Genomic DNA, 27,561 nt, shown 5'->3' on the forward strand with positions numbered 1-27,561 from the left:
GTCAAGCAAGAGATATGTCCAATACATTCACATACAGCCACAGCCAAGCAAGAGATATGTGCAATATGTTAAGTGTTTGATGCTACCAGGCTTCATAACTACCAAGTTATAACAGATAGAAGTGGTTGGTCATTGGATTTACTTCTCAGCTTCCAGAACGCCATCAGACAACGCTCACAGTCACGTCATGCCTGTATGCGTACAGTAAGGGAGGTAACTCTCAAGCCATCAATACGTAACATAATACATTCACATACATCCACAGTCAAGCAAGAGATATATCCAATACATTCACATACAGCCACAGCCAAGCAAGAGATATGTGCAAAACATTCACATACATCCACAGTCAAGCAAGAGATATGTCAAATACATTCACATACAGCTACAGTCAAGCAAGAGATATGTGCAATACATTCACATACATCCACAGTCAAGCAAGAGATATGTCCAATACATTCACATACAGCCACAGTCAAGCAAGAGATATGTCCAATACATTCACATACAGCCACAGTCAAGCAAGAGATATGTGCAATACATTCACATACATCCACAGTCAAGCAAGAGATATGTCCAATACATTCACATACATCCACAGCCAAGCAAGAGATATGTGCAATACATTCACATACAGCCACAGTCAAGCAAGATGTCTGTCCAATACATTCACCTACATCCACAGTCAACAAGATGTCTGTCCTATACATTCACATACATCCACAGTCAACAAGATGTCTGTCCTATACATTCACATACATCCACAGTCAAGCAAGAGATATGTCCAATACATTCTCATACAGCCACAGTCAACAAGATGTCTGTCAAATACATTCACATACAACCACAGTCAACAAGATGTCTGTCAAATACATTCATATACAGCCACAGCCAAGCAAGAGATATGTCCAATACATTCACATTCATCCAGTCAAGCAAGAGACCTGTGCAATACATTCACATACAACCACAGTCAAGCAAGAGATATGTCCAATACATTCACATTCATCCAGACAAGCAAGATATATGTGCAATACATTCACATACATCCACAGTCAAGCAAGAGATATGTCCAATACATTCACATACAGCCACAGCCAAGCAAGATATATGTCCAATACATTCACATACAGCCAGAGCCAAGCAAGAGATATGTGCAATACATTCACATACATCCACAGTCAAGCAAGAGATATGTCAAATACGTTCACATACATCCAGTCAAGCAAGAGATATGTCCAATACGTTCACATACAGCCACAGTCATGCAAGAGATATGTCAAATACTTTCACATACAGCCACAGCCAAGCAAGAGATATGTCCAATACATTCACATACAGCCACAGCCAAGCAAGAGATATGTCCAATACATTCACATACAGCCACAGCCAAGCAAGATATATGTCCAATACATTCACATACAGCCAGAGCCAAGCAAGAGATATGTGCAATACATTCACATACATCCACAGTCAAGCAAGAGATATGTCAAATACGTTCACATACATCCAGTCAAGCAAGAGATATGTCCAATACGTTCACATACAGCCACAGTCATGCAAGAGATATGTCCAATACATTCACATACAGCCACAGCCAAGCAAGAGATATGTCCAATACATTCACATACATCCACAGTCAAGCAAGAGATATGTCAAATACATTCACATACAGCTACAGCCAATCAAGAGATATGTGCAATACATTCACATACATCCACAGTCAAGCAAGAGATATGTCCAATACATTCACATACAGCCACAGCCAAGCAAGAGATATGTGCAATACATTCACATACAGCCACAGCCAATTAAGAGATATGTGCAATACATTCACATACATCCACAGCCAAGCAAGAGATATGTGCAATACATTCACATACATCCACAGTCAAGCAAGAGATATGTCCAATACATTCACATACAGCCACAGCCAAGCAAGAGATATGTCAAATACATTCACATACAGCCACAGTCAAGCAAGAGATATGTCAAATACATTCACATACAGCCACAGTCAAGCAAGAGATATGTCAAATACATTCACATACAGCCACAGTCAAGCAAGAGATATGTCAAATACATTCACATACAGCCACAGCCAATTAAGAGATATGTGCAATACATTCACATACATCCACAGCCAAGCAAGAGATATGTCAAATACATTCACATACATCCACAGTCAAGCAAGAGATATGTCCAATACATTCACATACAGCCACAGCCAAGCAAGAGATATGTGCAATACATTCACATACATCCACAGTCAAGCAAGAGATATGTCAAATACTTTCACATACAGCCACAGCCAAGCAAGAGATATGTCCAATACATTCACATACAGCCACAGCCAAGCAAGAGATATGTCAAATACATTCACATACATCCACAGTCAAGCAAGAGATATGTCAAATACATTCACATACAGCCACAGTCAAGCAAGAGATATGTCAAATACATTCACATACATCCACAGTCAAGCAAGAGATATGTCCAATACTTTCACATACAGCCACAGCCAAGCAAAAGATATGTCCAATACTTTCACATACAGCCACAGTCAAGCAAGAGATATGTCCAATACATTCACATACAGCCTCAGCCAAGCAAGAGATATGTCCAATACATTCACATACAGCCACAGCCAAGCAAGAGATATGTGCAATACATTCACATACATCCACAGTAAAGCAAGACATATGTCCAATACATTCACATACAGCCACAGCCAAGCAAGAGATATGTCAAATACATTCACATACAGCCACAGCCAAGCAAGAGATATGTCCAATACATTCACATACAGCCACAGCCAAGCAAGAGATATGTCAAATACATTTATCTACAAAGGTTAACCTGAAGTTCTGAGCCTCTCAGAACCCTTTTTTGAGGACATTATATGATTTCATAGAGGTATATCCACAACAACTTGAGTCACCTGAGCAAAATGTTTTGCTGTAACAAGTCAGCAAAATATGCAGGGGTCTGTGACCTTTGGGGGGCACGGGTGGCTCAGTCGTCTAAGGCGCCGCGATTCGCTATGCAGAGTCGCGTCCCTTGGGCACGCCAGAAACCTATGATTGTGGGTTAGAATCCCGGTTTGCCCGATTATGTTTCTAGGTTTGTCAGCACCATACCTGTGCTCGTGGGTTTCACCGAAGTGGTAAACATCTGAAACCTGCATCGCTTCAGGCTTTCCTCCCACATTAGGCTGACATGCTGCGATATAACTCACTCACTCACTCACTCACTCACTCACACGTCGTTAGTCGTCTATCGCGAATGGCGTTATCGCGGGGATGACTGTATAAGAGGAAGCTAATCAAAATGAACAAAAAAAAAGAAAGTTGTATTCTCTACTTGATAACATGTCTCCACACGGAGGCAAAGAGAAAGAGAATGATGTGACATAGGGAGTCAGATGATCAAACCGCTTATGTCACGGTGCACAGGATTGTAGTGCGTGACCCGATTGTGTGGGTGGTGACTATGGTGATGCGACGGGTGTTCGGGCTAAATGGTTTTAGAAGCTGGAAACTGTTAAAGACGTTTCCACACAAGGATCAAAAGAAGAAGGAAGAAATGCATAGTGTGAGATAGGATAAGTTTAGAAATTCTACATGTATTGCAATGAATGAGTAAGTGAATGTTGTATGACACTGCAGAAGGTAGTATTCAAGGTAGATGTAAGGCATGGTGGCCTGTAGAGAACGTCACCATCGGAAGTGGATAGGCCATGAGAAAAAACTTCATCATACTCAATCAGCCAGGACAAACTGTGAAACCATCCAACTGTGTTCCATTTTCCAAAGGTCGCAGATCCATGTTTATTTTACTGACTTGTCACAGTGAAACAATTTGCTCAACTGACCTTGCTGCCCTCCTCTTTATGGTGGCATAGGAAGGGGCAGCATTACCCAGTGTTTATCTTATCTTCTTTTTTATTGGGAGGTTGGTGCGTTAAGCCCTTTTTTCTGCAAGTGCACGATCACTGCACGTTTGTACATTTTCCAAAGGTCACAGTGAGTGAGTGAGTTGGGTTTACGCCGCTTTTAACAGTATTCCAGTTATATCGCAGCGTGTCAGCTTAATGTGGGAGGAAAGCCCGAAGTCTCAGACGTTTACCACTTCGGTGAAACCCACGAGCACGGGTATGGTGCTGACAAACCTAGAAACATAATCGGGGCGAACCAGGATTCGAACCCACAAGGGACACAACTCTGCACAGCAAATCGCGGCGCCTTAGACGACTGGGCCACCCGTGCCCCCCTGACTAAAGAGGAAAGGATGGTTTCACAGTTTGTCCTGGCTGATTGAGTATGATGAAGTTTTTTCTCATGGCCTATACACTTCCGATGGTGACGTTCTCTACAGGCCACCATGCCTTACATCTACCTTGAATACTACCGTATTTTCTTGAGTATAGTGCGCACTTTTTTTCCAAAAAACACAGCTGTGTGGAAGGGGGTGCGCATTATACACGAATTATGAGTTTGGATGTTTTTTTCCCCTATGGAAAGACATTACCGTGAGGGTATGACTACCTTCTGCAGTGTCATACAACATTCACTTACTCATTCATTATAATACATGTAGAATTTCTAAACTTATCCTATCTCACACTATGCATTTCTTCCTTCTTCTTTTGATCCTTGTGTGGAAACATCTTTAACAGTTTCCAGCTTCTAAAACCATTTAGCCCGAACACCCGTCGCATCACCATAGTCACCACCCACACAATCGGGTCACGCACTACAATCCTGTGCACCGTGACATAAGCGGTTTGATCATCTGACTCCCTATGTCACATCATTCTCTTTCTCTTTGCCTCCGTGTGGAGACATGTTATCAAGTAGAGAATACAACTTTCTTTTTTTTTTGTTCATTTTGATTAGCTTCCTCTTATACAGTCATCCCCGCGATAACGCCATTCGCGATACCACGGATTCAGTTGACCGCGGGGTAATCACTGGCTTCCATAAACTTCATGCTGTTTCCCATCTGATTCCACATATTCAGTGAGAGTACAGAGATAAACTAATAAAATAAATGTCCAAACACCAATGAACACCTGGTTTGTTTTATTTGTTAAAAACACACGACGTAGGTTCTCCATATCTAGGCCTAATTACAATCCGACTTCAAACTTCATCAATTTAACTATTATCAACATCTACGCCATGGGGACTGATCAAAAGACCCCGTCCTGTAAAAGCGTCGACACTATTTACACCTTGCGATCCACATCCATTGCTACTGCGGTGGAATCTGCAAGCCTGCAAACTTTGTTTTACAAAGTTTCCACACAAGGATCGAAAGAAGAAAAGAAATGCATAGTGTGAGATGGGATAAGTATATAAATATATAACTTAATGTAAAATTTTCAATAACTGAATCCAAAACACAGAACACAAGCAGCTATGCAGCCTAAGACAGTTCTTTCCCCCATGAGAAGTGAAATCGCTCTGGTCTAGGGGAGACAACTCTTCCAGAAACTAAATGTAAAGGTACACTATTGTGACAAACATTAGTGCGAATGGTTTAACATTAGTTTGAGTGAGTGAGTGAGTTGGGTTTAACGCCCCTTTTAACAGTATTACAGTTATATCGCGGCGTGGCAGCTTAATGTGGCAGGAAAGCCCGAAGTGATGCAGGTATCAGATGTTTACCACTTCGGTGAAACCCAGGAGCCTGGTATGGTCCTGACAAACCTAGAAATATTATCTCGGTGAACCGGGATTCGAACCCACAATCATAGGTTTCTGACGTGCAAAAGGGACGCAACACTCCACAGCGAATCGCCGCACCTTAGACGACTGGGCCACCCGTGCCCCCACATTAGTTTGAACAGTGTGTCATGTATATGATGGTATGCCAACCAAATAGGTTTGGAAAGCCTAAAGTGACATCATTTATACTGAATGACAACAGACCAGAGTCAGGTTAAATCATGGATTCTAAACAGTTATCCGCAGATCCCCTTGGAAGAATAGGTCCAAGATTATTGCACTTTAATGCAACGTGCATGTACGTGTGTGTGTGTGTGGCTGCTGGTACTAGTCTGGACTGATGCCGATTTAAAGTGCTAGCTCACTGAGATACCATGCCGCAGTTTAACATGGATAACCCACTCAGACACAGTGTACTGACTCTGAGCCGACCAGTCCTTGTTTTAGCCCCTTAATGCCGAGCGCCAGACAGGGTAACAACAAGTACCATCTTTTATCATCTTTTGGTATGACGCGGCCGGTGATCGAACCCTGGACCTTCCGCTCTCCGGGCGGACGCTCTACCACTAGACCACGGAGGCGGTCGTAATACAAAGGAGTTCAACTCTGACCAAATTATTTGAAATCCAGGCATCAGGGAAATGAGTAATGAAGCTGGTATTTAAAAGAAAGGAAGCAATTACAAGAATATGTCATACAATATTTATTCAATACAAATGCAAACATACTGCATAGGCTAAACATAAAATTGTGTTCATTATTTCAGCCTGAACCCTAATACTATGTACAAATATTCCATACTAATAAGAAACAAAACCTCTGAAAAGATCTGTTCCATTTCAGCTGATGGCATAGAGCGTCATCTCCTCAATTCCATCAACCCTCTACAGGAATGTTAGTTAGCAATATTAAAGACAACAATCTGGGATGTAACAAGTTCCAAATCTACAGATAATATGGTTCTATTTCCCTGTAGTTTCAAAACTGTTGTCTACTTAAATTCAAAACTGTTTTCTTCCCATTATTTTGGAGGACACATTATCATCTGGTGAAATGTCAGCGTTCGACATTGGCTCTAGTCCTGTACTCCTTGCCAAACTGCCCAATAGTTAAGGTATCATAAGAACTAGATGAAATTTGCCATTTTTGGGGGTTTTGCTATACGTTATTATAAGAACCAGAGGACAAAAAAATGTTAGTTTCTATCGCTGGAAATATCCTGACATATTCCTGATAATGGAGACATGTGACAACGTCCTGACAAGAAGACATCATGTTAATCATATGTTATCATGTAGATTTAAGAAATAATGCCACACTGACACTTTGAGATCATGTCATGTACAGTTGACTTCAATCACTGCTTAGGAAAATGTTTTTACCTAATCTGGCTGAATGAACTTGAGTGGATGGCACTGGTCACCCTGTTAGCTCTTTGCAAATTGGACTTTTTATTTTATTTCTTGCTGAGTGACTAATGCATCTTCCCGAGGCAAGGGAGTTAACTGGCTGGAATTTCTGGGCACGATCGTAGCGCCACCAATGGCAATTATGAGTTATGTCCATTCTATGTCCCCCTACTGACCAATCAGATTTCATATATCATATCACTTGAATTTGCTTCAAATAAAATGGCTGCGAGGATCTGATCAATAATCAAAATCTATGTTGTAATATAACGGATCTCACTTCGCGAAGTGGATCAAATCACGCAAACACCCTGATTAAAAACATGAAAAGATTTGGAAAATATCTGTTGACAATAAGTTGTCAGTACACAGGCTTTGCAAATCCTGCAATCAACAGGATGTCGCTTTCGTTACGCAATTATGAGTGAACTATGCACAGACTCGTTAGTCCAGCCAAAATATAACTCCATAATTCCAGCCTAGTTTATCAAGGGTGAAAACTGGACTTTAACAGTCAGTTACCTCCCTTGCCTCAGGAACATGTGCCCATTGTTGAGCAATGGTTTTTCTTGACTTTAGGGGTAAAAGTCATACCAGATATCAAACAAAAGAGCATGCTAAAATGAATACAAGAATCATAATAGTTTCTTCTTTGTTCAACTCATCTCTATGGCAACCAAATGTGGCTGAAGGCATCCATCTTAGAAATAGTAACAAGAACCATAACAGAGTTCCTATTTAGACAAAACATTACCAAACTTGGTATGTAAGATATGTACACTAGAAAGTTGGGCAAAGACACATCTGCAAATTAACTTTAAAATTGGGCTTTAAAAATGAACATATCCACATTGTAAGGGTACTAGGTTCAATAGAAACAAATCCTACTGATCATAAAATATACATTCTGTATGCATAATACTAGGTTACATTTATTTTACCACGAACAACTATTATTCATTTTGAGGTCAGAAAGACTTGAAAGTAACCAGTTGAGCTGCATATGGTTTGGCTATTGCTTGAGGGAGCTGAATGAGCCTTATTGAGAAAGGTATGATAGCATGACACTTAAAAAAGCACAACCAACAAATATATGGTGTTGGTTTTGATTCATCATCAGTTGGGCTGACATATCACAGTGGTTGGAGAGCAATAGTTTATGGAATGACCTTGTTGAAAGTCTATCAATGCTGTCACAAGTGCTTGAGATCGCTTTCAAGTCCGTAAACTTTAGCCTTGAGGTTCTTCAGCTCTCCCATCATCTTCTTGGACTTGCCGGCCGTGAAGCGGACATTCCGGAGAACTTGCATGTCCAGATCGTCCGGCCGCTGGATGTCCATGTCCTCGGTGAAGCCCAGGGTGACCTGCAGACACAATCATATCAGTGGTGAACAGTCACAAACAATCTGTCCAGACAGCAGGGCCGGCAAATCACAAAAGTTTCCTTCTCAGTTAGAAAATTGTCAGTCTTCAAATTAAATGTTGCTGTAAATCTATTGATAGATAGATAAATGATATTGATGTATCATTTATAAATTAACAGTACAATTCTCTTTCATTATTTAATAGAATGGTCATCACTAACCAGTTTATCATTATTTATTTGATTTATTACGGTATGGAAAGTGACAAAAATTCCTGCCAAAGAAATTTTTCTAAAAGTTGCATAAAAGCATTTAAATATATCACAGGATCATAAAGATACCATATTTTCTTCAATATAGTGCACACCCAAGTATAATGCGCATCTCCCTCTAGTGGATTCAGATTTTTTGAAAAAATCCAAAAAAAAAAAATTCAAAAAAAATCGATTATTATGCGCAGAAATAAATTACACCGTACCCCTTCAGCAAATTCCGGTAAACGAACAAGTGATGAGAAACTTGGTCAGTACAAATTTGAATTGTTTTCAAAGTAATTTCTAAACCAAATAGTTTTTAGAAGGTAGAACAAAAGACATCAAGAGGAAACGGAGGTTACCAAATGTGATAAATATCACATGGAAAACTTTACTCAAGAGGGGATTAAAAGGAAACGTTTTGTACAAATTATCTCCCCTAGACCATTGCTTCTTCAATTTCAATGCATGGCCCCTATTCACCTTACCAAACCAATATATTATTGTGACAGTATTCGTTTTTCACAGACTTACAAAAGAAAGAAGTAACAATAGCATGTTAAGTAGTAATGGGTCTGGAGAATATAGTTTGTACTTTGAAAATAATTTTACACTGTCAAGTAAAGATTATCCCTAATCTAAATATCTTGTCAGTTCTTGCTTTGTTCAAATTTATCAGCTTCCAACCATGGAGTTGATCATCTATGCTCATAATTATTTTTGAAATATATCATTATCTTAATAATTGTGTGGTGAATGATAATACTGATAATACTACCGGTAATTAGTGAATTTTGACCAGTTCCACTCACTACATGCTAAAATAATGGCTACTACATCCCGCCTGCTTACCATCACCTAATTGCTAAATCCCTAGTCACTGGCTTCCAATCATCCCAGTCAGCTTCTGTGGTTGTTTACCCTGTCCCATTAGTCGTTCACTGGCTTCCAATATCTTAATCAGCTCTCTGTGTCCATCAATCCGTGTGCGAAATACTCATCAGTCGGAAAGCGCACGTTAAATCTCCAAAGTAAGTAAGTAAGTAAGCACTATCCATCACTTGCTTGATGAAGGTGTTAGGATCTACACCGAAACTTCGCACTAATTGTAATAAAGAAGTTGTTCATCCATAGAACTTGTCTTATTTCATCACACCAACTTCTAAATGCCACTTAAACAAGGCACTACATGCTACATCTTAAGAATACCCAAATATCCCACTCGCTTCATTTGCTGCTACAAACGGGGGCGGTCGGGTAGCCTAGTGGTTAAAAGCGTTCCCTCGTCACGCCGAAGACCCGGGTTCGATTCCCGACATGGGTACAATGTGTGAAGCCCATTTCTGGCGTCCCCCGCCGTGATATTGCTGGAATATTGCTGAAATCGGCGTAAAACCATACTCACTCACTCACTCACTGCTGCCCTCACCTTGTACAGCTGCTTCTCCACATCCTTCAGTCGGCTTCGAAGATTTTTTATGTCATTCTTGAAGCCCTCGACTTCCAGGTTGCGCCGCCTCTCCAAGTCTGTGTAGCGCTGGTTCATCAGCTGCAGGCGCTTCGTCATCTTGTCACTGCGGTCCTACACATCACAAACAAGCAGCTAGAGACCATACTTGCATTGTGACAGCTCTATCAGGCTAAACAAAATAATAGTCTTGGTTCTCAGGCGCCGCCCGCATCATCATAAAGTCTGCCGCACGGTTCGTTTTTATTTCCAATTTCAAACAAATAAAAAAATCCTACTACTTAAAAACAATGTGATCCAATATACCACACAGTTACTTCCCTTTACACGCATACTGCTTTACTATGTGTCTCGTGCATTTGTATGCTAGTTTATGTAGGAAGACCCTTTCCAAGGTTGATGGTACACACCCCAAAGAACCACCACCCGCCTGCTCTATATTTTCTCAAGTCATTGCCTGAGATCAAATTCTTTTCTTTTTTTAAGCATCAATAATAGTTAAATGCCTCTCTCCTCACTACCACCACACAGTCACATGAGCAATTAATCAATCTCAACCATTTTTAATAACCAGTCAATTCATAATGCATTATTCCAGCAGAGAGTGCTCATGGTGCCACCTCATTATTACCCCACTCAATCAATCAGTGTCCACCTGAATACAACTCAACTCCCTGGGAAGTATACACCTCAAGTTGCATACGAGTGGGTAATCATTCACTGATGGGTGATCAGAGCCGCATTTCGAACAAAGTCACTTGCTAAAAGAGACACATGTAATCTCTTAAAATGGACTTTTTCAACCATAAAGCCCTCGACTGTGCCTATGTCTATTGGCTAATAAATCAATGCACTCCAGTCATGTGTTTTGAAGAACGACACCAAGTTCGCCAATGTGCAAATGGGTGAATCAACATTAGAATGAATTCCGTGGAAGCATTTCACCTTTCGATATCTACATCATACACATTCCTATAATATTACCCATAGGCATTGATAAGGGTAGAATGACCGTGTCTAATAACTTTCCGATATTGCACATGTGCATTTTAGCAATTCTCAATGATGATTGGTCAGTTGAAACCATTTAACAATCACAAAGCTTTATCAGTCAAGGTGTCCTCTTTGGGATGTGGATTTTCAATTCCTACTGCAGGACCCGGTTTTTCACGTGCGTGGGCAAAGTCACTGAAGCACGTGTAAAAGGACTTTGAATATCCTGTGTATTGGTGTCACTTCACGGCTAGCGCTTGGTTGATTCCCGGCCTTCATTACCACCAGGAGGCTCGTTTAGGTGTCCGCGGCCTGTGTGGTTAGCGGGTGAATGTGGATACATGGGAAGACGTGTGAGTACTTGAATGTGTGTGATTTAAAACTGACGTCTTGCACTATCAGGATTGTTTGAAAATTATTACGTGTACTTCACGAGTTTAGTGGTTTATCTATTCATCATAGCACACAATGAATGGTCTACGATTCAATACGACATTCAGTAGATGTTGAAAGTTCCCATATTTATTGTTAAAGGAAAAATGATATGACATCATGATTGTCCACAAATTGATTACATCATGCCATCTGAATTGAAGTTTCTCCGTAGGGCTGACATTTCACATCTTTTTTCTTCATTTTCTCTATTAAGGTGTCAAAGAGTGATATATAGAATAAAGCACTGGCATATCTGAATTAAAAAAGGGTTGGCTTAAAACTCAATTTTGAGTTGTCTTATTTAGTATACTCCAGTGTCACCATGGTAACATGTCTGTAGTAATGAACAACTTAAACAACTAAAATGTCAGATGCAATGAACCTATGAATCTATTGAGCACAACTCCATGTTTTTTTTAAATATGGAAGTAATCTGCTGTTATTAATACACTTGGAGTGAGTGAGTGAGTGAGTGAGTGAGTGAGTGAGTGAGTGAGTATGGTTTTACGCCGCTTTTAGCAATATTCCAGCAATATCACGGCGGAGGACACCAGAAATGGGCTTCCCACAGTATACCCATGTCAGGAATCGAACCCGGGTCTTCGACGTGAAGAGCAAACGCTTTAACCACTAGGCTACCCGACCGCCCCTTATACAGTTGGACTTGAGACAACTGTCTGAGGTCGGAGTGTTACCTTGAATATCTCGCGCGTGACGTCCCCCTCCTCCCTGATCCGAGACAGCTCGTCCTCCAGCTGTATCACCTGTTCCCGGTACATGTCTCCCACCTTCTGGGACTGCTGCAGCTGGTACTCCAGGGACTGTCGGGGAACACAAAACACACGCTGTCAAAATCTGCATAATCAATCCATATAAATACAGTAGAACACGGATATGACGAACTACAAGGGACCAGAGAAATCAGTTCGTTATATCCGTTGTTCGTTATACACGTTTTGAGCTCGGAAACGTCCTTGATAAGACAAAACACAATACACGTAATTGCAGTGTTACACGAGAAATCTTCATGGCCTAATTTCACTGCAAGTTCGTCAGCTTTGGTCTTTCTTGGTTTTTATGCCAGCATCAACAGCATTAATAATTCTCAATTTTGTGTCTAAACTGATAGCTTTCCTCTTATTGCCCGCCATGAGAGCATATGCAAGTGTACTGACACTTGGACACAATCTCGTAAAATGTATATGTTTAATGTTTGTTTTACAGACAAGATTACATTACAGGTAAGATTAACATGATGCAAATTTAACAAGGTTGATCCGTCACCTCTGATTGTATTGATTCACCGCGATTGTGTTGATTCGCCACTGATTGCGTACAGCCAATTGTCAGTGACACTTGACACTGAGTGAGATTTCTCAGTTCACTATACACGTCACTAATAAGTGATAGACGGGCTTGTCGGTGATCAGATATCAGTTCGCTGTATCCGTTAGTTCGCTGTAGAGAGTTTGTTATATACGTGAATTTTATATGATATTATATAGGAGATAAATCGGGATTTTTTAACAGTTCATTGTATCCGTTTTTTCGCTATATCCGTGTTCGTTATATCCGTGTTCTACTGTAAATACATAAATACATAAACAAAAATACCTTAATACTGATTATTTAATCATTAACAAAAAAACTGTAACAATAGAAAATCAGTAACCATACTTTTATCAGCTAATAAGGAAACAGTAGTCTGTTAGTGGACGAGGCCTAGGACTAATTTGTTTTGTTTATGGAAACATAAATGCAAAACATTTTGCTTGCTTAGCCAATCAAATGCCTTGGAACCATTTGAAATATATTTATAGTAAAACACATCATGCACCTTTTTTAAAAAGGGGGTGTACACAAAACAAGAAAATACAGAATGAATACCAATAATTCCTCCAGGAACAATTTGCATTTGCATGCCAAAACATGGTGAATTAATCACTGATATTTTTAAATACATGTCCCCAAAACATGCAGTTGTATGTTTTTAATATGTTGACATGATTAGTATCTTTCAAAAAAGCCCTGCACCCATGTGGAACTGTGTATGATCTTAGCAAGAATGTAGAATACAAACTAAGTACTACAAAAGTGAAGATCAAATAAAAAGACGACATCCAAGAAAATTACGACAGACCTACTTACAAACCCTATTAGTCTTAAGGTGTCTGCATACAGACATTGCTAAAAAATTCAGTTTATGGCCCATCCCCAGGGTACATACCATGTTTTACTTAACTACAGTGGATTACTAAGACACAAATAATGACTGTGTTTACAAAACACAATGGAACAAAGGACAAACTTTTAACATAATATCCCTGAGATGTCTCTGCACCTTAAGATTCAAACAATACTATAGGTGAGGTGAGGTGAAATGGGGTTTAACGTCGCGTCCAAGATTATTGCACTTATATGGCCACGTGCATGGACGTGTGTGTGTTTGTGTGGCTCTTGTACAAGTCCGGAATGATACAGATTTACAGTGCTAGCTCACTGAGATACCATGCCGCAGTTTAACATGAATACCCCACTCAGACACAGTATACTGACTCCGAGCCGACCAGTCCTTGTTTTAGCCCCTTGATGCCGAGCACCAGACTGGGTAACAACAAGTACCATCTTTTAACATCTTTTGGTATGACGCGGCCGGGGATCGAACCCCGGACCTTCCGCTCTCCGGGCGGACGCTCTACCACTAGACCACAGAGGCAGTCCAACAATAGTATAGAGCAGCCATTTCTACATGGAGCTGTGTGAGATACCTGGAGTTCTTCAGCATAGTGGCCTCTGTCGTAGCCTGCATCGGTGACATTGATGACGGTGTCCTTCCCACCAGAGCTCAGCCTCTGTTTACACTCGTCCATCTCACGGAGCAAGCCATCTTTCTCAGCCATCCATCCCCGCTCATTGGCTCGACCCTGGTAGCGGAGTTCCAGGAAATCTTTTGTACTGTCATACAGCAAGTCTTGTGTTTTATGTAATCTGCAATAAAGAAATTTAAAATTCTTAATGTTTTTCCAAAAAATCAACATGGTACAAGTAAAGAATACAAGCACAAAAGATTGCAAATAAGTCTACCATCACTGATCTCTGTCCATAGCTTAATGAGTGAGTGAGTTGGGTTTAACGCCTGTTTGAACAGTATTCCAGTTATATCTCGGCATGTCAGCTTAATGTGGGAGTAAAGCCCGAAGGGATGCAGGTCTCAGACGTTTACCACTTCGGTGAAACCCCCAAGCACAGATATAGTGCGGACAAATATAGAAACATAATTGGGGCAATCCGGGATTCAAACCCACAATAATAGGTTCCTGGCTTGACCAAGGGATGCAACTCTGCACAACCTATGCCCTCCAGACAATAGCTGGTGATCAGAATGGAAACACACAAAAACACCTTGAAATATAAGTCCTCACTGACACAAAGGATAGTGCTGAGTACTAAATGTGGAAGGATGGCCTACATAATATTTCAAGGGGAATAATCTAAGATAACAAAATGTCAAATTATCTCCCCTTTGTCCATGTAGCCAAGAGTACCATGTACATTACTGGGGACCAATTCTACTGGGGAATCCCCAAGGTTGGTTGGTTAGTTTGTTGTTTAACGCCGCACTCAGCAATATTCCATCTATATGACGGCAGTCTGTAAATAATCGAGTCTGGACCAGACAATCCAGTGATTGATATCATGAGGATCGATCCACGCAATTGGGATCGATGACATGCATCAACGAAGTCAGCGAGTCTGACCACCTGATCCCGTTAGTCGCCTTTTACCACAAGCAAAGTCGCCTTTTACGGCAAGCATGGGTTGCTGAGTACCTATTCTACCCCGGATCATCACGGGTCAATTCTAAGGAAAGTATGCTTCACAGAGGTCCCAGTTCCATGTGTGAAAATGACATTGACTCTATAACATAATAAGGGTAATCATCAACAGACATTTAGAACAGATAAACATAATAAATACTGTTGACAACTTGACATATCTGTTTACCTCCACCCAAAATGAAGTGCAACACTACAAATATATTTGAAACATACAAAATATTGCAATATTAGGGTTACAAATTAACCTATGTATTTACTTTTTTGCCAAGTGTTCTGATATTAATTTCAATAAAGTTTTTGTTTACTTATACAAAGTGGTGTTTAAACAAACTGATCAGACTCCTTTAATAATGGATCTATTTACTTCATCGCCGACTTCAACACTCCAAATCTAATTTTGACAATGAACATTTAAACATTCCACAGTTTGGACACTGATACACCATATTTACTTTTCAGTGAGTGTTCTGATCTTGTCCTCGTCCCGCTGCCTGCGTGTCTCAAACTCCTCTTCCTTGACGCGCCGGTCCTCCAACATAGCCTCGGCCTGCTCCTTCGCTAGTTTGGCCTGCTCCTCCATCTGGGCCTGCAGAGCCTCGACCTGTAGACACAAGGCCTGGTTGTCGTGCTGGTACTTCGCCTCTGGGTCCGGCGACAACGACGTCCTTCGGTCGCTCAGTGCAACCTGCTTCTTCTTTACTGGAAACAAAGTTTGTATTGTGAGACTGTGAGCAAATCTTATCTGGTTACTGCAGCCCAAGAATTTGAAGCCTTAAAAGCAATTTCAGACGACAATATTGTACATGTCTTATTACTAAATGAACAAGAGGATTAACCTAAACACGCACCAAATAACAATTCCACTAGTTAGCACAGTAGAACATGGATATAACGAACTACAAGGGACCAGAGAAATCAGTTTGTTATATACGTTGTTTGTTATATATGTTTTCGTTCAGCGCGTCCGCCATCTTTGCTAAAGCAAAACACAACACACATACACGTTTATACACATTTCTTCCTGCATTACCGGTGATTCAGTTAAAAAGTACCCAATGATACAACTTCAAATATTTTGATCCAGTTGTAGGATCAATGTTTGTTTAACAGACAAGATGTGTCCAAATTACATGGACAGGTAAGATTAACATGATGCAAGTTTAACAAAGTTAAATTGTCACTAGTGATTGTGTTGATTCGCCGCAATTGTGTTGATTTTCCGCTGATTGCATACAGCCAATTGTCAGTGACACCTTGACACTGAGTGAGGTTTCTCAGTTCGCTATACACGTCACTAATTAGTGGTAGATGGGCCTTGTCAGGGATCAGATATCGGTTCGCTATATCCGTTAGTTCGCTGTAGAGAGTTCGTTATGTTGGTAATTGTTATATGATAATATATAGGAGATAAATCCGGGATTTTTTAACAGTTCGTTGTATCCGTTTGTTCGCTCTATCCTTGTTCGTTTTATCCGTGTTCTACTGTACTACAAATATTATAATGAAGGAGAGTCTGGGGTTTGAACCTATGATCAGCGGATCCTGGTTAGATGAGTGAGTGAGTGAGTGAGTGAGTGAGTGAGTGAGCATGGTTTTACACCGCTTTTAGCAATATTCCAGCAATATCACGGCAGGGGACACCAGAAATGGGCTTCACACATTGTACCCATGTCGGGAATCGAACCCGGGTCTTCGGCGTGACGAGCAAACGCTTTAACCACTAGGCTAACCGACCGCCCCGTATTATTATGACTGTTTATTGCAGTCCTATGCCCTATTCCACAAAGTAATCACTGGGCTGGTTAGATGAAAGGACCTTGCAATGCCTCAGACAACTGGACCACATTGTGCCTCCAGATTAACTGTGATTGTGTCAACATTTTTTTTGAAGATGATGAATTAATTAATTGTTTTGACAAGTCCCGTCATGGTTTCTTGGATAACCGGTTAGGGTTTGATTAGAATAACTAACTGGTTCTATAATTTGCCAAACCGTATTCACTATGTACTAGTTTAATATCATTAATAGTCATTTGTAATTACCTTTAAGAAACTATCAATAATAATATGGACACAATATAATGTATTCACTATAAAAATGTCATAAAAACGACACTGAATTCACAGTTTACAGCACTCTGTCAATGATACAAGACATGTCCATGGGAAACACGAAACAATGGAATGAATGTGAGTGAGTGAGTGAGTGAGTGAGTGAGTGAGTGAGTGAGTGAGTGAGTGAGTGAGTGAGTGCAATAATCTTGGACGCGACGTTAAACCCCATTTCACCTCACCTCACCTTTTGCTAGAGTGATTGAGTGTGTGTCCAGCAATATCACGGCGGGGGACACCAGAAATGGGCTTCACACATTGTACCCATGTCGGGAATCGAACCAGCGTCTTCGTTGTGACGAGCGAACGCTTTAACCACTAGGCTACCTGACCGCCCTGATTGTCAGTCAGTTACTGTTCTTTTGGGACACTTGTACCTTGCACTTTTAATATTTTGCCAATCGGAAAACAGTTAATCGGACATGAAAGGATTTCAGTAAGATGAGTAATTAGTTCAAAGGTTTTTAAACCATGACATGCCTACTTTATTTGAGTGGTTCATTGATAGAAAAAAACACTGATTGCCCAGCTTACATTTGTGCTGCTGATGGTGCGTCCGGTTGTCTTGGTTACCAGCCTTCCTGGGCAGCTTCTGTTCTACGATGGCTTTAGCTGGAGGTTCCTTCATGAAGTATGTGATCTCACTGTCGGGCGTTGTCCCCAGCGCCAACAGCTGCTGGATCTTCTTCTTGTCCTCCAGCTCACGGATCTGTCACACAATCACACGGATCTATCACACAATTACACAGATCTATCACACAATCACATGGATCTATCACACAATCACATGGATCCGTCACACAATCACATGGATCTGTCACACAATCACACAGATCTATCACACAATCACATGGATCTATTACACAGATCTGTAACACAATCACATGGATCTATCATACAATCACATGGTTCTGTCACACAATCACATGGATCTGTCACACAATCACATGGATCGGTCACACAATCACATGGATCGGTCACACAATCACATGGATCTATCACACAATCACATGGATCTATCACACAATCACATGGATCTGTCACACAATCACATGGATGTATCACACAATCGCATGGGTCTATCACACAATTGCATGGGTCTATCACACAATCACATGGATCTGTCACACAATCACATGGATCTGTTACACAATCACATGGATCTGTCACACAATCACATGGATCTGTCACACAATCACACAGATCTATCACACAATCACATGGATCTATTACACAGATCTGTAACACAATCACATGGATCTATCATACAATCACATGGTTCTGTCACACAATCACATGGATCTGTCACACAATCACATGGATCGGTCACACAATCACATGGATCTATCACACAATCACATGGATCTATCACACAATCACATGGATCTGTCACACAATCACATGGATCTTACACACAATCACATGGATCTATCACACAATCGCATGGGTCTATCACACAATTGCATGGGTCTATCACACAATCACATGGATCTGTCACACAATCACATGGATCTGTTACACAATCACATGGATCTGTCACACAATCACATGGATCTGTCACACAATCACATGGATTTGTCACACAATCACATGGATCTATCACACAATCACATGGATCTGTCACACAATCACACGGATCTGTCACACAATCACATGGATCTGTCACATAATCACACAGATCTATCACACAATCACATGGATCTATCACACAATCACATGGATCTGTCACACAATCACATGGATCTGTCACACAATCACATGGATCTGTTACACAATTACATGGATCTATCACACAATCACATGGATCTGTCACACAATCACATGGATCTGTCACACAATCACACGGATCCATCACACAATCACATGGATCTATCATACAGATCTGTCACACAATCACACAGATCTATCACACAATCACATGGATCTATCACACAATCACATGGATCTATCACACAATCACATGGATCTATCACACAGATCTGTCAAACAATAGGTAACTATTCTTTATTAACAAGATCAAAATCTATTTGTTTAATTCATGATTAATGATTATCAATGACAACCTTATTCAACACAAACATTAAAGTATCATTCCCATTTTGTATTGGGACAAACAACAGATCTTCGCATTGCAGATGAATCCTACGCACTGAATACTTTGTACATGTTTTAGAGTTTAATTAGGTTTACATCGACAGTCTTAATGCTGTACCTTGAGCCTGTCATTTTCAGAGTAGAGTCGGAGTACATGCTCCCTCTCCTGGAACAGGTAGATCTGCATGTCACTGAGGGCCTTCTGCAACTCCACAATCTCCTCCTCCCGCTGCCGCAACTCCCACTGCATCTTGTGCTGCAACAACAACATCGTCACCAGTGTTTGAATTTCACATAAATCTTACCACACTTGAGGGGTCCTTTCCATAACCAAGATGTTAAAGGTTTAAAGATTTAGAGGGAGCTAGATTTAAAACACAATAGAAGCCCTAAGGACTCCTGGACCCTATTAATGTCAACACTGGTTCTACTGCAGCTGTAAAACAGATATACGCTGCAGTGGGTGAGTGCATGTTGTGTTATGCCACAGTAGGCGATATTTTCAGATGCATCACATGTAAAACAGGTATAAGCTGCAGTGGGTGAGTGCATGTTGTTTTATGCCACAGTAGGCGATATTTTCAGATGCATCACATGTAAAACAGGTATACGCTGCAGTGGGTGAGTGCATGTTGTTTTATGTCGCAGCAGGCAATATTTTCAGATGCATCACATGTAAAACGGATATACGCTACAGTGGGTGAGTGCATGTTGTTTTATGCCACAGTAGGCGATATTTTCAGATGCATCACATGTAAAACAGATATACGCTGCAGTGAGTGAGATCATGTTGTTTTATGCCACAGTAGGCAATATTTTCAGATGCATCACATGTAAAACGGATATACACTGCAGTGGGTGAGTGCACGTTGTTTTATGCCACAGTAGGCGATATTTTCAGATGCATCACATGTAAAACAGATATACGCTGCAGTGAGTGAGTGCATGTTGTTTTATGCCACAGTAGGCGATTTTTTCAGATGCATCACATGTAAAACAGATATACGCTACAGTGGGTGAGTGCATGTTGTTTTATGCCACAGCGGGCAATATTTTCAGATGCATCACATGTAAAACAGATATACACTGCAGTGGGTGAGTGCATGTTGTTTTAAGCCGCAGTGGGCGATATTTCCAGCTGTATTACAGCAGCCTGTAAACACGATATAATAAACGATCAATTTTCAGGAATACGCAAATAACAAAAATATGACACCCAGTGTTCTAATTTTATATAAGCATTATCAACTTTGATCATCGCTCTCTATGCTGGTTCAACTTTCAGCCATACACACATAATATACTCTACATCTAACCCAGAATGCAATGCCATTCAGGGGTAAACAATGGGGGGCAAGATGTCCTTAGGTATGGCATTCAACATTGGCAATACTTCACATTCTGTTCACTGGGGATTCAATAAAATATCAATCTCATTAAAATCAGATCTTAGTTCTCACTACCGCTAAACAAAGATTTGAGGACATCCCATTATGGGTCACGTCAGACCGACCTTGCGCGAACTTTGACCGACCAATGGAATGACCAATGACCAAATTCTCGATTACAAATTTGAAACCTAAACAAAACATTCTGGAATGGCTAATAGATGGTCTAGATTGTATGGATTCAGTCGTTAAACCCGTAACTATCGTTCGGAATACCCTGTGTTAAAGTTTTCGAAATTGCATGATTAGAAATCACATTCCGACTGTCACTTTCATAATCTGGTAAGCGATGCTCTGATTGGTCGGATGAAAGGTTGTTCTGACGTGACCCCTAATAGGATGTCTTCAGATCTTTGTTTAGCGAGAACGAAGGTCTGATTTTAATGAGATTGATAAAATATTCACTTATAAATGTTGTCTGGTGTATGTACCTGGTCCTCATATGTGACTTTATATTCCTCCAGCTTACACACAACTTGATCATGTTCATCATCATACTCAGCTATCTTCTTCCTGTAGTACTCCAGTAGCTCTCGGGAGGGACGTAGATGGCCTGAAACATCACACAAACTAGTGTCTTCATACAGCGGACAGCCAGATGCACTTACGCTTGTGCAATACCATAGATTCCAAGATTTACTATTTTACAGAGCATTCAGGAGTTCAGGACATCAATGATAATTATCACTGTATACTCCCCAGGGAGCAGAGAATGATAATCGAGTGCACACTGATCTAGTGACCGGGGTAACAATAATGTAGCACCATGAGCAGTATAAACAGACTTATTATTAATAAATCATGAATGCTTTGGTGAAGTAGTGAATCGTATCTCCTTCAGTCATTGCGGTCATGAATCTATATTTATAGCTGTGCTAAAGTGATATTAAACTTGTGCAAGCTGTTTTTAAGAGAAAAAAAAAGCTTCAAGATAACCGGTAGCTCTAGAATACATACAGTCAAGTCTCGTTAATCCAACACTCGTTAATCCGACACTCGGCTTTATCTGACACAAATGATGGGAACCGATTGATTCAGCGCTATTTAGTCCCGTTAATCCGACATTCTCGCACTCCGACTCCAACACACCTAATGTGCAACGAATTACCGAAATCACTCATTAATCAGTCTCGTTAATCTGACACAGTGGTCAGCGTACTCCGTGGTCATCAGCCCTAGACGTCAAGCGAACAGGGGACTTTGAGAAATGTGCCTTCAAAATGTGAGAAACAGAAAACACTGACAGACTATTTTAAGTAGATGAAGCAAGTTGTTAAGACAGTAGCACTTGCATTTACACGAGGAAACACACAGTTATTATCTATCGTGAAGATGTCCGATTTTCGATCACAAATCACTTAATTTCGTTAATCCGACATACTCGTTAATCCGACACAATCATGTGCAACCAACGATGTCGGATTAACGAGACTTGACTGTATAAACTAGGGCTGTTACGAATCACTCGCGTATTCAGTGAATTGGACCGTATCCTTTCATGAATTGAATTCGTTATTCGTGACCAATACAATCGAATATTCATGAATATGCAGTCATTTTCATTTAAATACCCTGTATCTAAAAATATCCATAAAAGCATATTATATGCATAGATTTCTTGAAAGACAACACTCTTATAACATTTAATATGACAGTAATGTCACTGGTCATTATTGCATTTGAGCAGATAATAGCACCTGGATGAGTGAAGTATATAAATGTATAATATGTTAATATTTAACAAACCATGTCGAATAATTTGTGTTATTGTTTCACTGAATATAACAAATAATACCTCAACAGCTGACTTTTTATTGTATATTTGAATTAATATTCTTATTCGTTACTCTATATTGATGATACGAATCGCATTCGCCTCAAAGTGTATTCGTTGCAGCCCTAATATATACCACTTGTATTACTTGTAAAATTATAAACCTGTGTGGACCCTGGGTAAGACCAAAGCTCCCCAGCAACTTATGCTTCTGTAGTAAGAGGCAAATAAATGGATCAAGTTGTATATCATCATATCCTAACTGACTATGTCAATCACTGGATTGTTGCGTGATTGATTATTTACAGACCTCCATCATATTGCTGGTATATTGCAACTACAGACATATTTGAGCCTTAGTGGCCATGCATCCACCAATAATGACAATATTTCAGCCTTAGTGGCCATGCATCCACCAATAATGACAATATTTCAGCCTTAGTGGCCATGCATCCACCAATAATGACAATATTTCAGCCTTAGTGGCCATGCATCCACCAATAATGACAGTATTTCAGCCTTAGTGGCCATGCATCCACCAATAATGACAATATTTCAGCCTTAGTGGCCATGCATCCACCAATAATGACAATATTTCAGCCTAAGTGGCCATGCATCCACCAATAATGACAATATTTCAGCCTTAGTGGCCATGCATCCACCAATAATGACAATATTTCAGCCTTAGTGGCCATGCATCCACCAATAATGACAATATTTCAGCCGTAGTGGCCATGCATCCACCAATAATGACAATATTTCAGCCTTAGTGGCCATGCATCCACCAATAATGACAATATTTCAGCCTTAGTGGCCATGCATCCACCAATAATGACAATATTTCAGCCTTAGTGGCCATGCATCGACCAATAATGATAATATTTCAGCCGTAGTGGCCATGCATTCACCAATAATGACAATATTTCAGCCTTAATGGCCATGCATCCACCAATAATGACAATATTTCAGCCTTAGTGGCCATGCATCCACCAATAATGACAATATTTCAGCCGTAGTGGCCATGCATCCACCAATAATGACAATATTTCAGCCGTAGTGGCCATGCATCCACCAATAATGACAATATTTCAGCCTTAGTGGCAATGCATCCACCAATAATGACAATATTTCAGCCTTAGTGGCCATGCATCCACCAATAATGACAATATTTCAGCCTTAGTGGCCATGCATCCACCAATAATGACAATATTTCAGCCTTAGTGGCCATGCATCGACCAATAATGATAATATTTCAGCCTTAGTGGCCATGCATTCACCAATAATGACAATATTTCAGCCTTAATGGCCATGCATCCACCAATAATGACAATATTTCAGCCTTAGTGGCCATGCATTCACCAATAATGACAATATTTCAGCCTTAATGGCCATGCATCCACCAATAATGACAATATTTCAGCCTTAGTGGCCATGCATCGACCAATAATGATAATATTTCAGCCTTAGTGGCCATGCATTCACCAATAATGACAATATTTCAGCCTTAATGGCCATGCATCCACCAATAATGACAATATTTCAGCCTTAGTGGCCATGCATCGACCAATAATGATAATATTTCAGCCGTAGTGGCCATGCATTCACCAATAATGACAATATTTCAGCCTTAATGGCCATGCATCCACCAATAATGACAATATTTCAGCCTTAGTGGCCATGCATTCACCAATAATGACAATATTTCAGCCTTAGTGGCCATGCATCCACCAATAATGACAATGTGCTTAATCCAGTGAGTGAGTTTGGTCTAACACAGCTTTGAAAAGTATTCCACTTATACCACAGCTTGTCAGCTTAATGTCGGGGAAAAGCACAAGGTGATGAAGGTCTCACAAGTTTACCACTTCGGAGAAACCCATGAGCACGGGTATGGTGCCGAGAAACATAATTAGGAAGAACCAGGATTCGAACCCACGACTGTAGGTTTCTGGTGTGCCCAACGGACGCAACTCTGCAAAGCGAATTGCTGCGATTTAGATGACTGGGCCACCTGTGACCCCTTTGGACCAGAAGAGTCAAAAGGATATACAATCAGAAAACTCACCCAGTCTTTCATTGATGCTTGGGAGATCTGGTGATTTTGCATTTCTCTTGCTGAAGCTGTTGTTATTCATGTTTTCTTCAAAGCTGTTATTCAAATGACTCCTGTCGCCAGCATTATTATGGGACTGTGGGGTCCGCGGGGAGCGTACTGACTTTTTCGATCTGCCAGGACTGAAAAATTCAAATCAAAATCAGTTTATGTTCCATTACTGTGTCTCTTCTACAAGACACTATTGCATAGAGATTCAATGAAATGGAATCTTTACCAGTCTTCTTATAATCAGATCTTTTACAACAATACGATACCTCTCCATGGGACAATGCATCAGGTAAACCCCCGAGTGAACTTTGACTGCCCAATCTAAATGAGTGAGTGAGTGAGTTTGGTTTAACGCCGCTTTTAACAGTATTCCAGTTATATCGCGGCGTGTCAGCTTAATGTGGGAGGAAAGCCCGAAGTGATGCAGGTCTCAGACGTTTACCACTTCGGTGAAACCCACGGGCACGGGTATGGTGCTGACAAACCTAGAAACATAATCGGGGCAAACCGGGATTCGAACCCACAATCATAGATTTCTGGCGTGCCCAAGGGACGCAACTCTGCACAGCGAATCGCGGCGCCTTAGACGACTGGGCCACCCGTGCCCTCCCAATCTAAATGAAGGATGTGTGGTTACTTGAGCATGTTGAGCATGTTGAGCAAATCAGGTGTCAGCTTTCTACAAAAATTATGTTTAATTTCTTTTCCACCTTTAATCTGTTATTATCAGGGTTAGAAATTGGCACTAGTCGTATAGTCCTTGCAAATCTGCCCAATAGTTAAGGTATCCTAAGGGCTAGTAGATATTTGTCATTTTTAGGGGTTTTGCTATATATTATCATTATAAGGACTAGTGGATCAAAAATGTTTCTACCGCTGAATTATTATTATACCAAAAGAAAACCCATACTGAACATAAATATTCCTTTGAAGATACAATCTCATCATGCTCATTAAAAATCGGATAGAGGTATTGTATCGAGTAAAAGATCTGATTTTAACGACATTGTTGATGGTACCCCCTTTGGGGACAGGGTGTATAAAACTCCACTGCAACATAATGGCTAGATAAGTAAATATATTGTTAAATTATCTATAGCGCTAATTGGCTTAGATTGCCAGCTGTGGTTCTTGCGCCTCTTCAATCCTGAGGGTTAGGTTTGTTAGGATAGGTTACCTCCAACTCTATCCATAGCCCTCGGATCCCCTTTCCAATCAAGCATCCCTCCAAGATACCTACAGTAAGGCACCCTTTTACAATCCTTAGGGTTAGTTGTGAGGTAGGGTATGGGTTAGCTATTATTTCACAACGAATTATTCCTAATGTAATTTGAGAAAACACCAAACATTTTTTTTATAAAGCTTTGAGTTTTGCAAAGGAAATGTCGGCAACAATGCAGTTTACCGGGCACAGCCGAGCTCTACCATCCGCTCAATTACCGGGCAATAGTGCCACCGCTGTCTCGGTATACCGTTACCGTGCCTCACGCTCTGGTGACTCTCGCTTCACGATCCAACGCCCGTTTTCGGTCTTAGGGAAACTTACACATCTTTACAATCCAACACCCGTTCTCGATCTTAGGGAAACTTACACGTCTTTATGATCCAACACCCGTTTTCGGTCTAAGTTTTCGGCACTGATCGAAGTGTCGGTTTATTAGACTAACTCATTACTAGTCATTAGCCTAGCTATGCTTCAAGCTGACATAAGTTTGATCTTCCATGCAGCGTTAATTGAAATCGGGAAAAGTGCACACGGTAAAGTGCACTACAACCCATGCATGCACTTTGCTGGAGCACATACAGTGTGATGCAGATCGGGGATCTATTAGGAAACGCAGTGGGGGAGTACGTAGGTCTGTTGCCTCAAGTCAAAATCAAAAACGTTTATAAGGAGCATTACATATAAACTGATTTTGACAACACCCACAGGGTTGGTCTGTGTGCTGACAAGTGTGATGATGTTCCAATTTGAATTTCTCGAAAAGGACATCATTACAATTTAGCTGTTAGTAGGTCTGTCATTAGCGGCAGAGCAGACGTTTGCAAGTTCGTGCATGTCTCAAACACAATTAATGTCAACACTTTACATTTATGACACTGTAGTTTTTTCTTTCTGTGCATCTTTAGATGTCCATATTGTTTGTGCGTCCAACGTGGGATCAAGTACTTCTCAACCCTTGCTCATAACTGTATATATCAACAAATTTTAACCTTGCACATCTTACCTCGCACCTGCAGACGCCATTTTGAAAGTTCCGCGTACAGAAGGTCCGCGGTAAAATTCCGATCCATTATCAATAATAAACCATGATTGGTTACCAACATTTTTAGTTTAAATTAAATAGATTCTATCTTAATTATTGTTAATCAATTTGTTTACGTCTATTTTTTATGTAGGCATGCAGAGTGAAACGTATTGCCGTTTTGCCTATGACATTTGCATGACCTCAGTATACGTTGTATTCATACGCAAAATCACGTACTTTTGTGCAAATTTAAAAAAATAATAATTTGTAAATAAAGAAAACTTCT

At 40.5% G+C, this 27,561-nt stretch overlaps 1 protein-coding gene across 2 annotated transcripts; it reads right to left on the minus strand.

Annotated features, from left to right (window-relative positions):
- Positions 1 to 6,420: 6,420 nt before the first annotated feature.
- LOC124146117 (coiled-coil domain-containing protein 77-like) lies at positions 6,421 to 27,393 on the minus strand. 2 transcript variants are annotated; one of them, XM_048387183.1, is made up of 10 exons: positions 27,255 to 27,393; positions 24,988 to 25,157; positions 21,580 to 21,701; positions 19,819 to 19,956; positions 18,141 to 18,315; positions 15,947 to 16,193; positions 14,424 to 14,643; positions 12,351 to 12,476; positions 10,189 to 10,341; positions 6,421 to 8,505 (listed from the first exon to the last, which is right to left on the minus strand). In XM_048387183.1, the coding sequence occupies exons 1-10, from the start codon at positions 27,272 to 27,274 to the stop codon at positions 8,335 to 8,337; spliced, it is 1,542 nt and encodes a 513-aa protein (XP_048243140.1). In that variant the 5' UTR covers positions 27,275 to 27,393; the 3' UTR covers positions 6,421 to 8,334. The 2 variants fall into 2 exon arrangements, with proteins under 2 accessions (XP_048243140.1, XP_048243141.1); XM_048387184.1 differs by lacking the exon at positions 27,255 to 27,393 and adding an exon at positions 27,117 to 27,235.
- Positions 27,394 to 27,561: the final 168 nt, after the last annotated feature.

The sequence above is a fragment of the Haliotis rufescens genome, unplaced genomic scaffold (assembly GCF_023055435.1).
Source record: "Haliotis rufescens isolate VD_foot unplaced genomic scaffold, xgHalRufe1.0.p SCAF_68, whole genome shotgun sequence".
Classification (NCBI taxonomy): Eukaryota; Metazoa; Mollusca; class Gastropoda; order Lepetellida; family Haliotidae; genus Haliotis; species Haliotis rufescens.

Excerpts from the sequence above, each read along its gene's own strand:
- LOC124146117 (XM_048387183.1), bottom strand. The coding sequence starts at position 27,274 with ATGGCGTCTGCAGGTGCGAG. Across the intron at positions 19,957-21,579 it reads AAGTCACATATGAGGACCAG|CACAAGATGCAGTGGGAGTT; the intron begins GTACATACACCA and ends TTGTTGTTGCAG. Across the intron at positions 8,506-10,188 it reads TGGAGAAGCAGCTGTACAAG|GTCACCCTGGGCTTCACCGA; the intron begins GTGAGGGCAGCA and ends TTGTGTCTGCAG.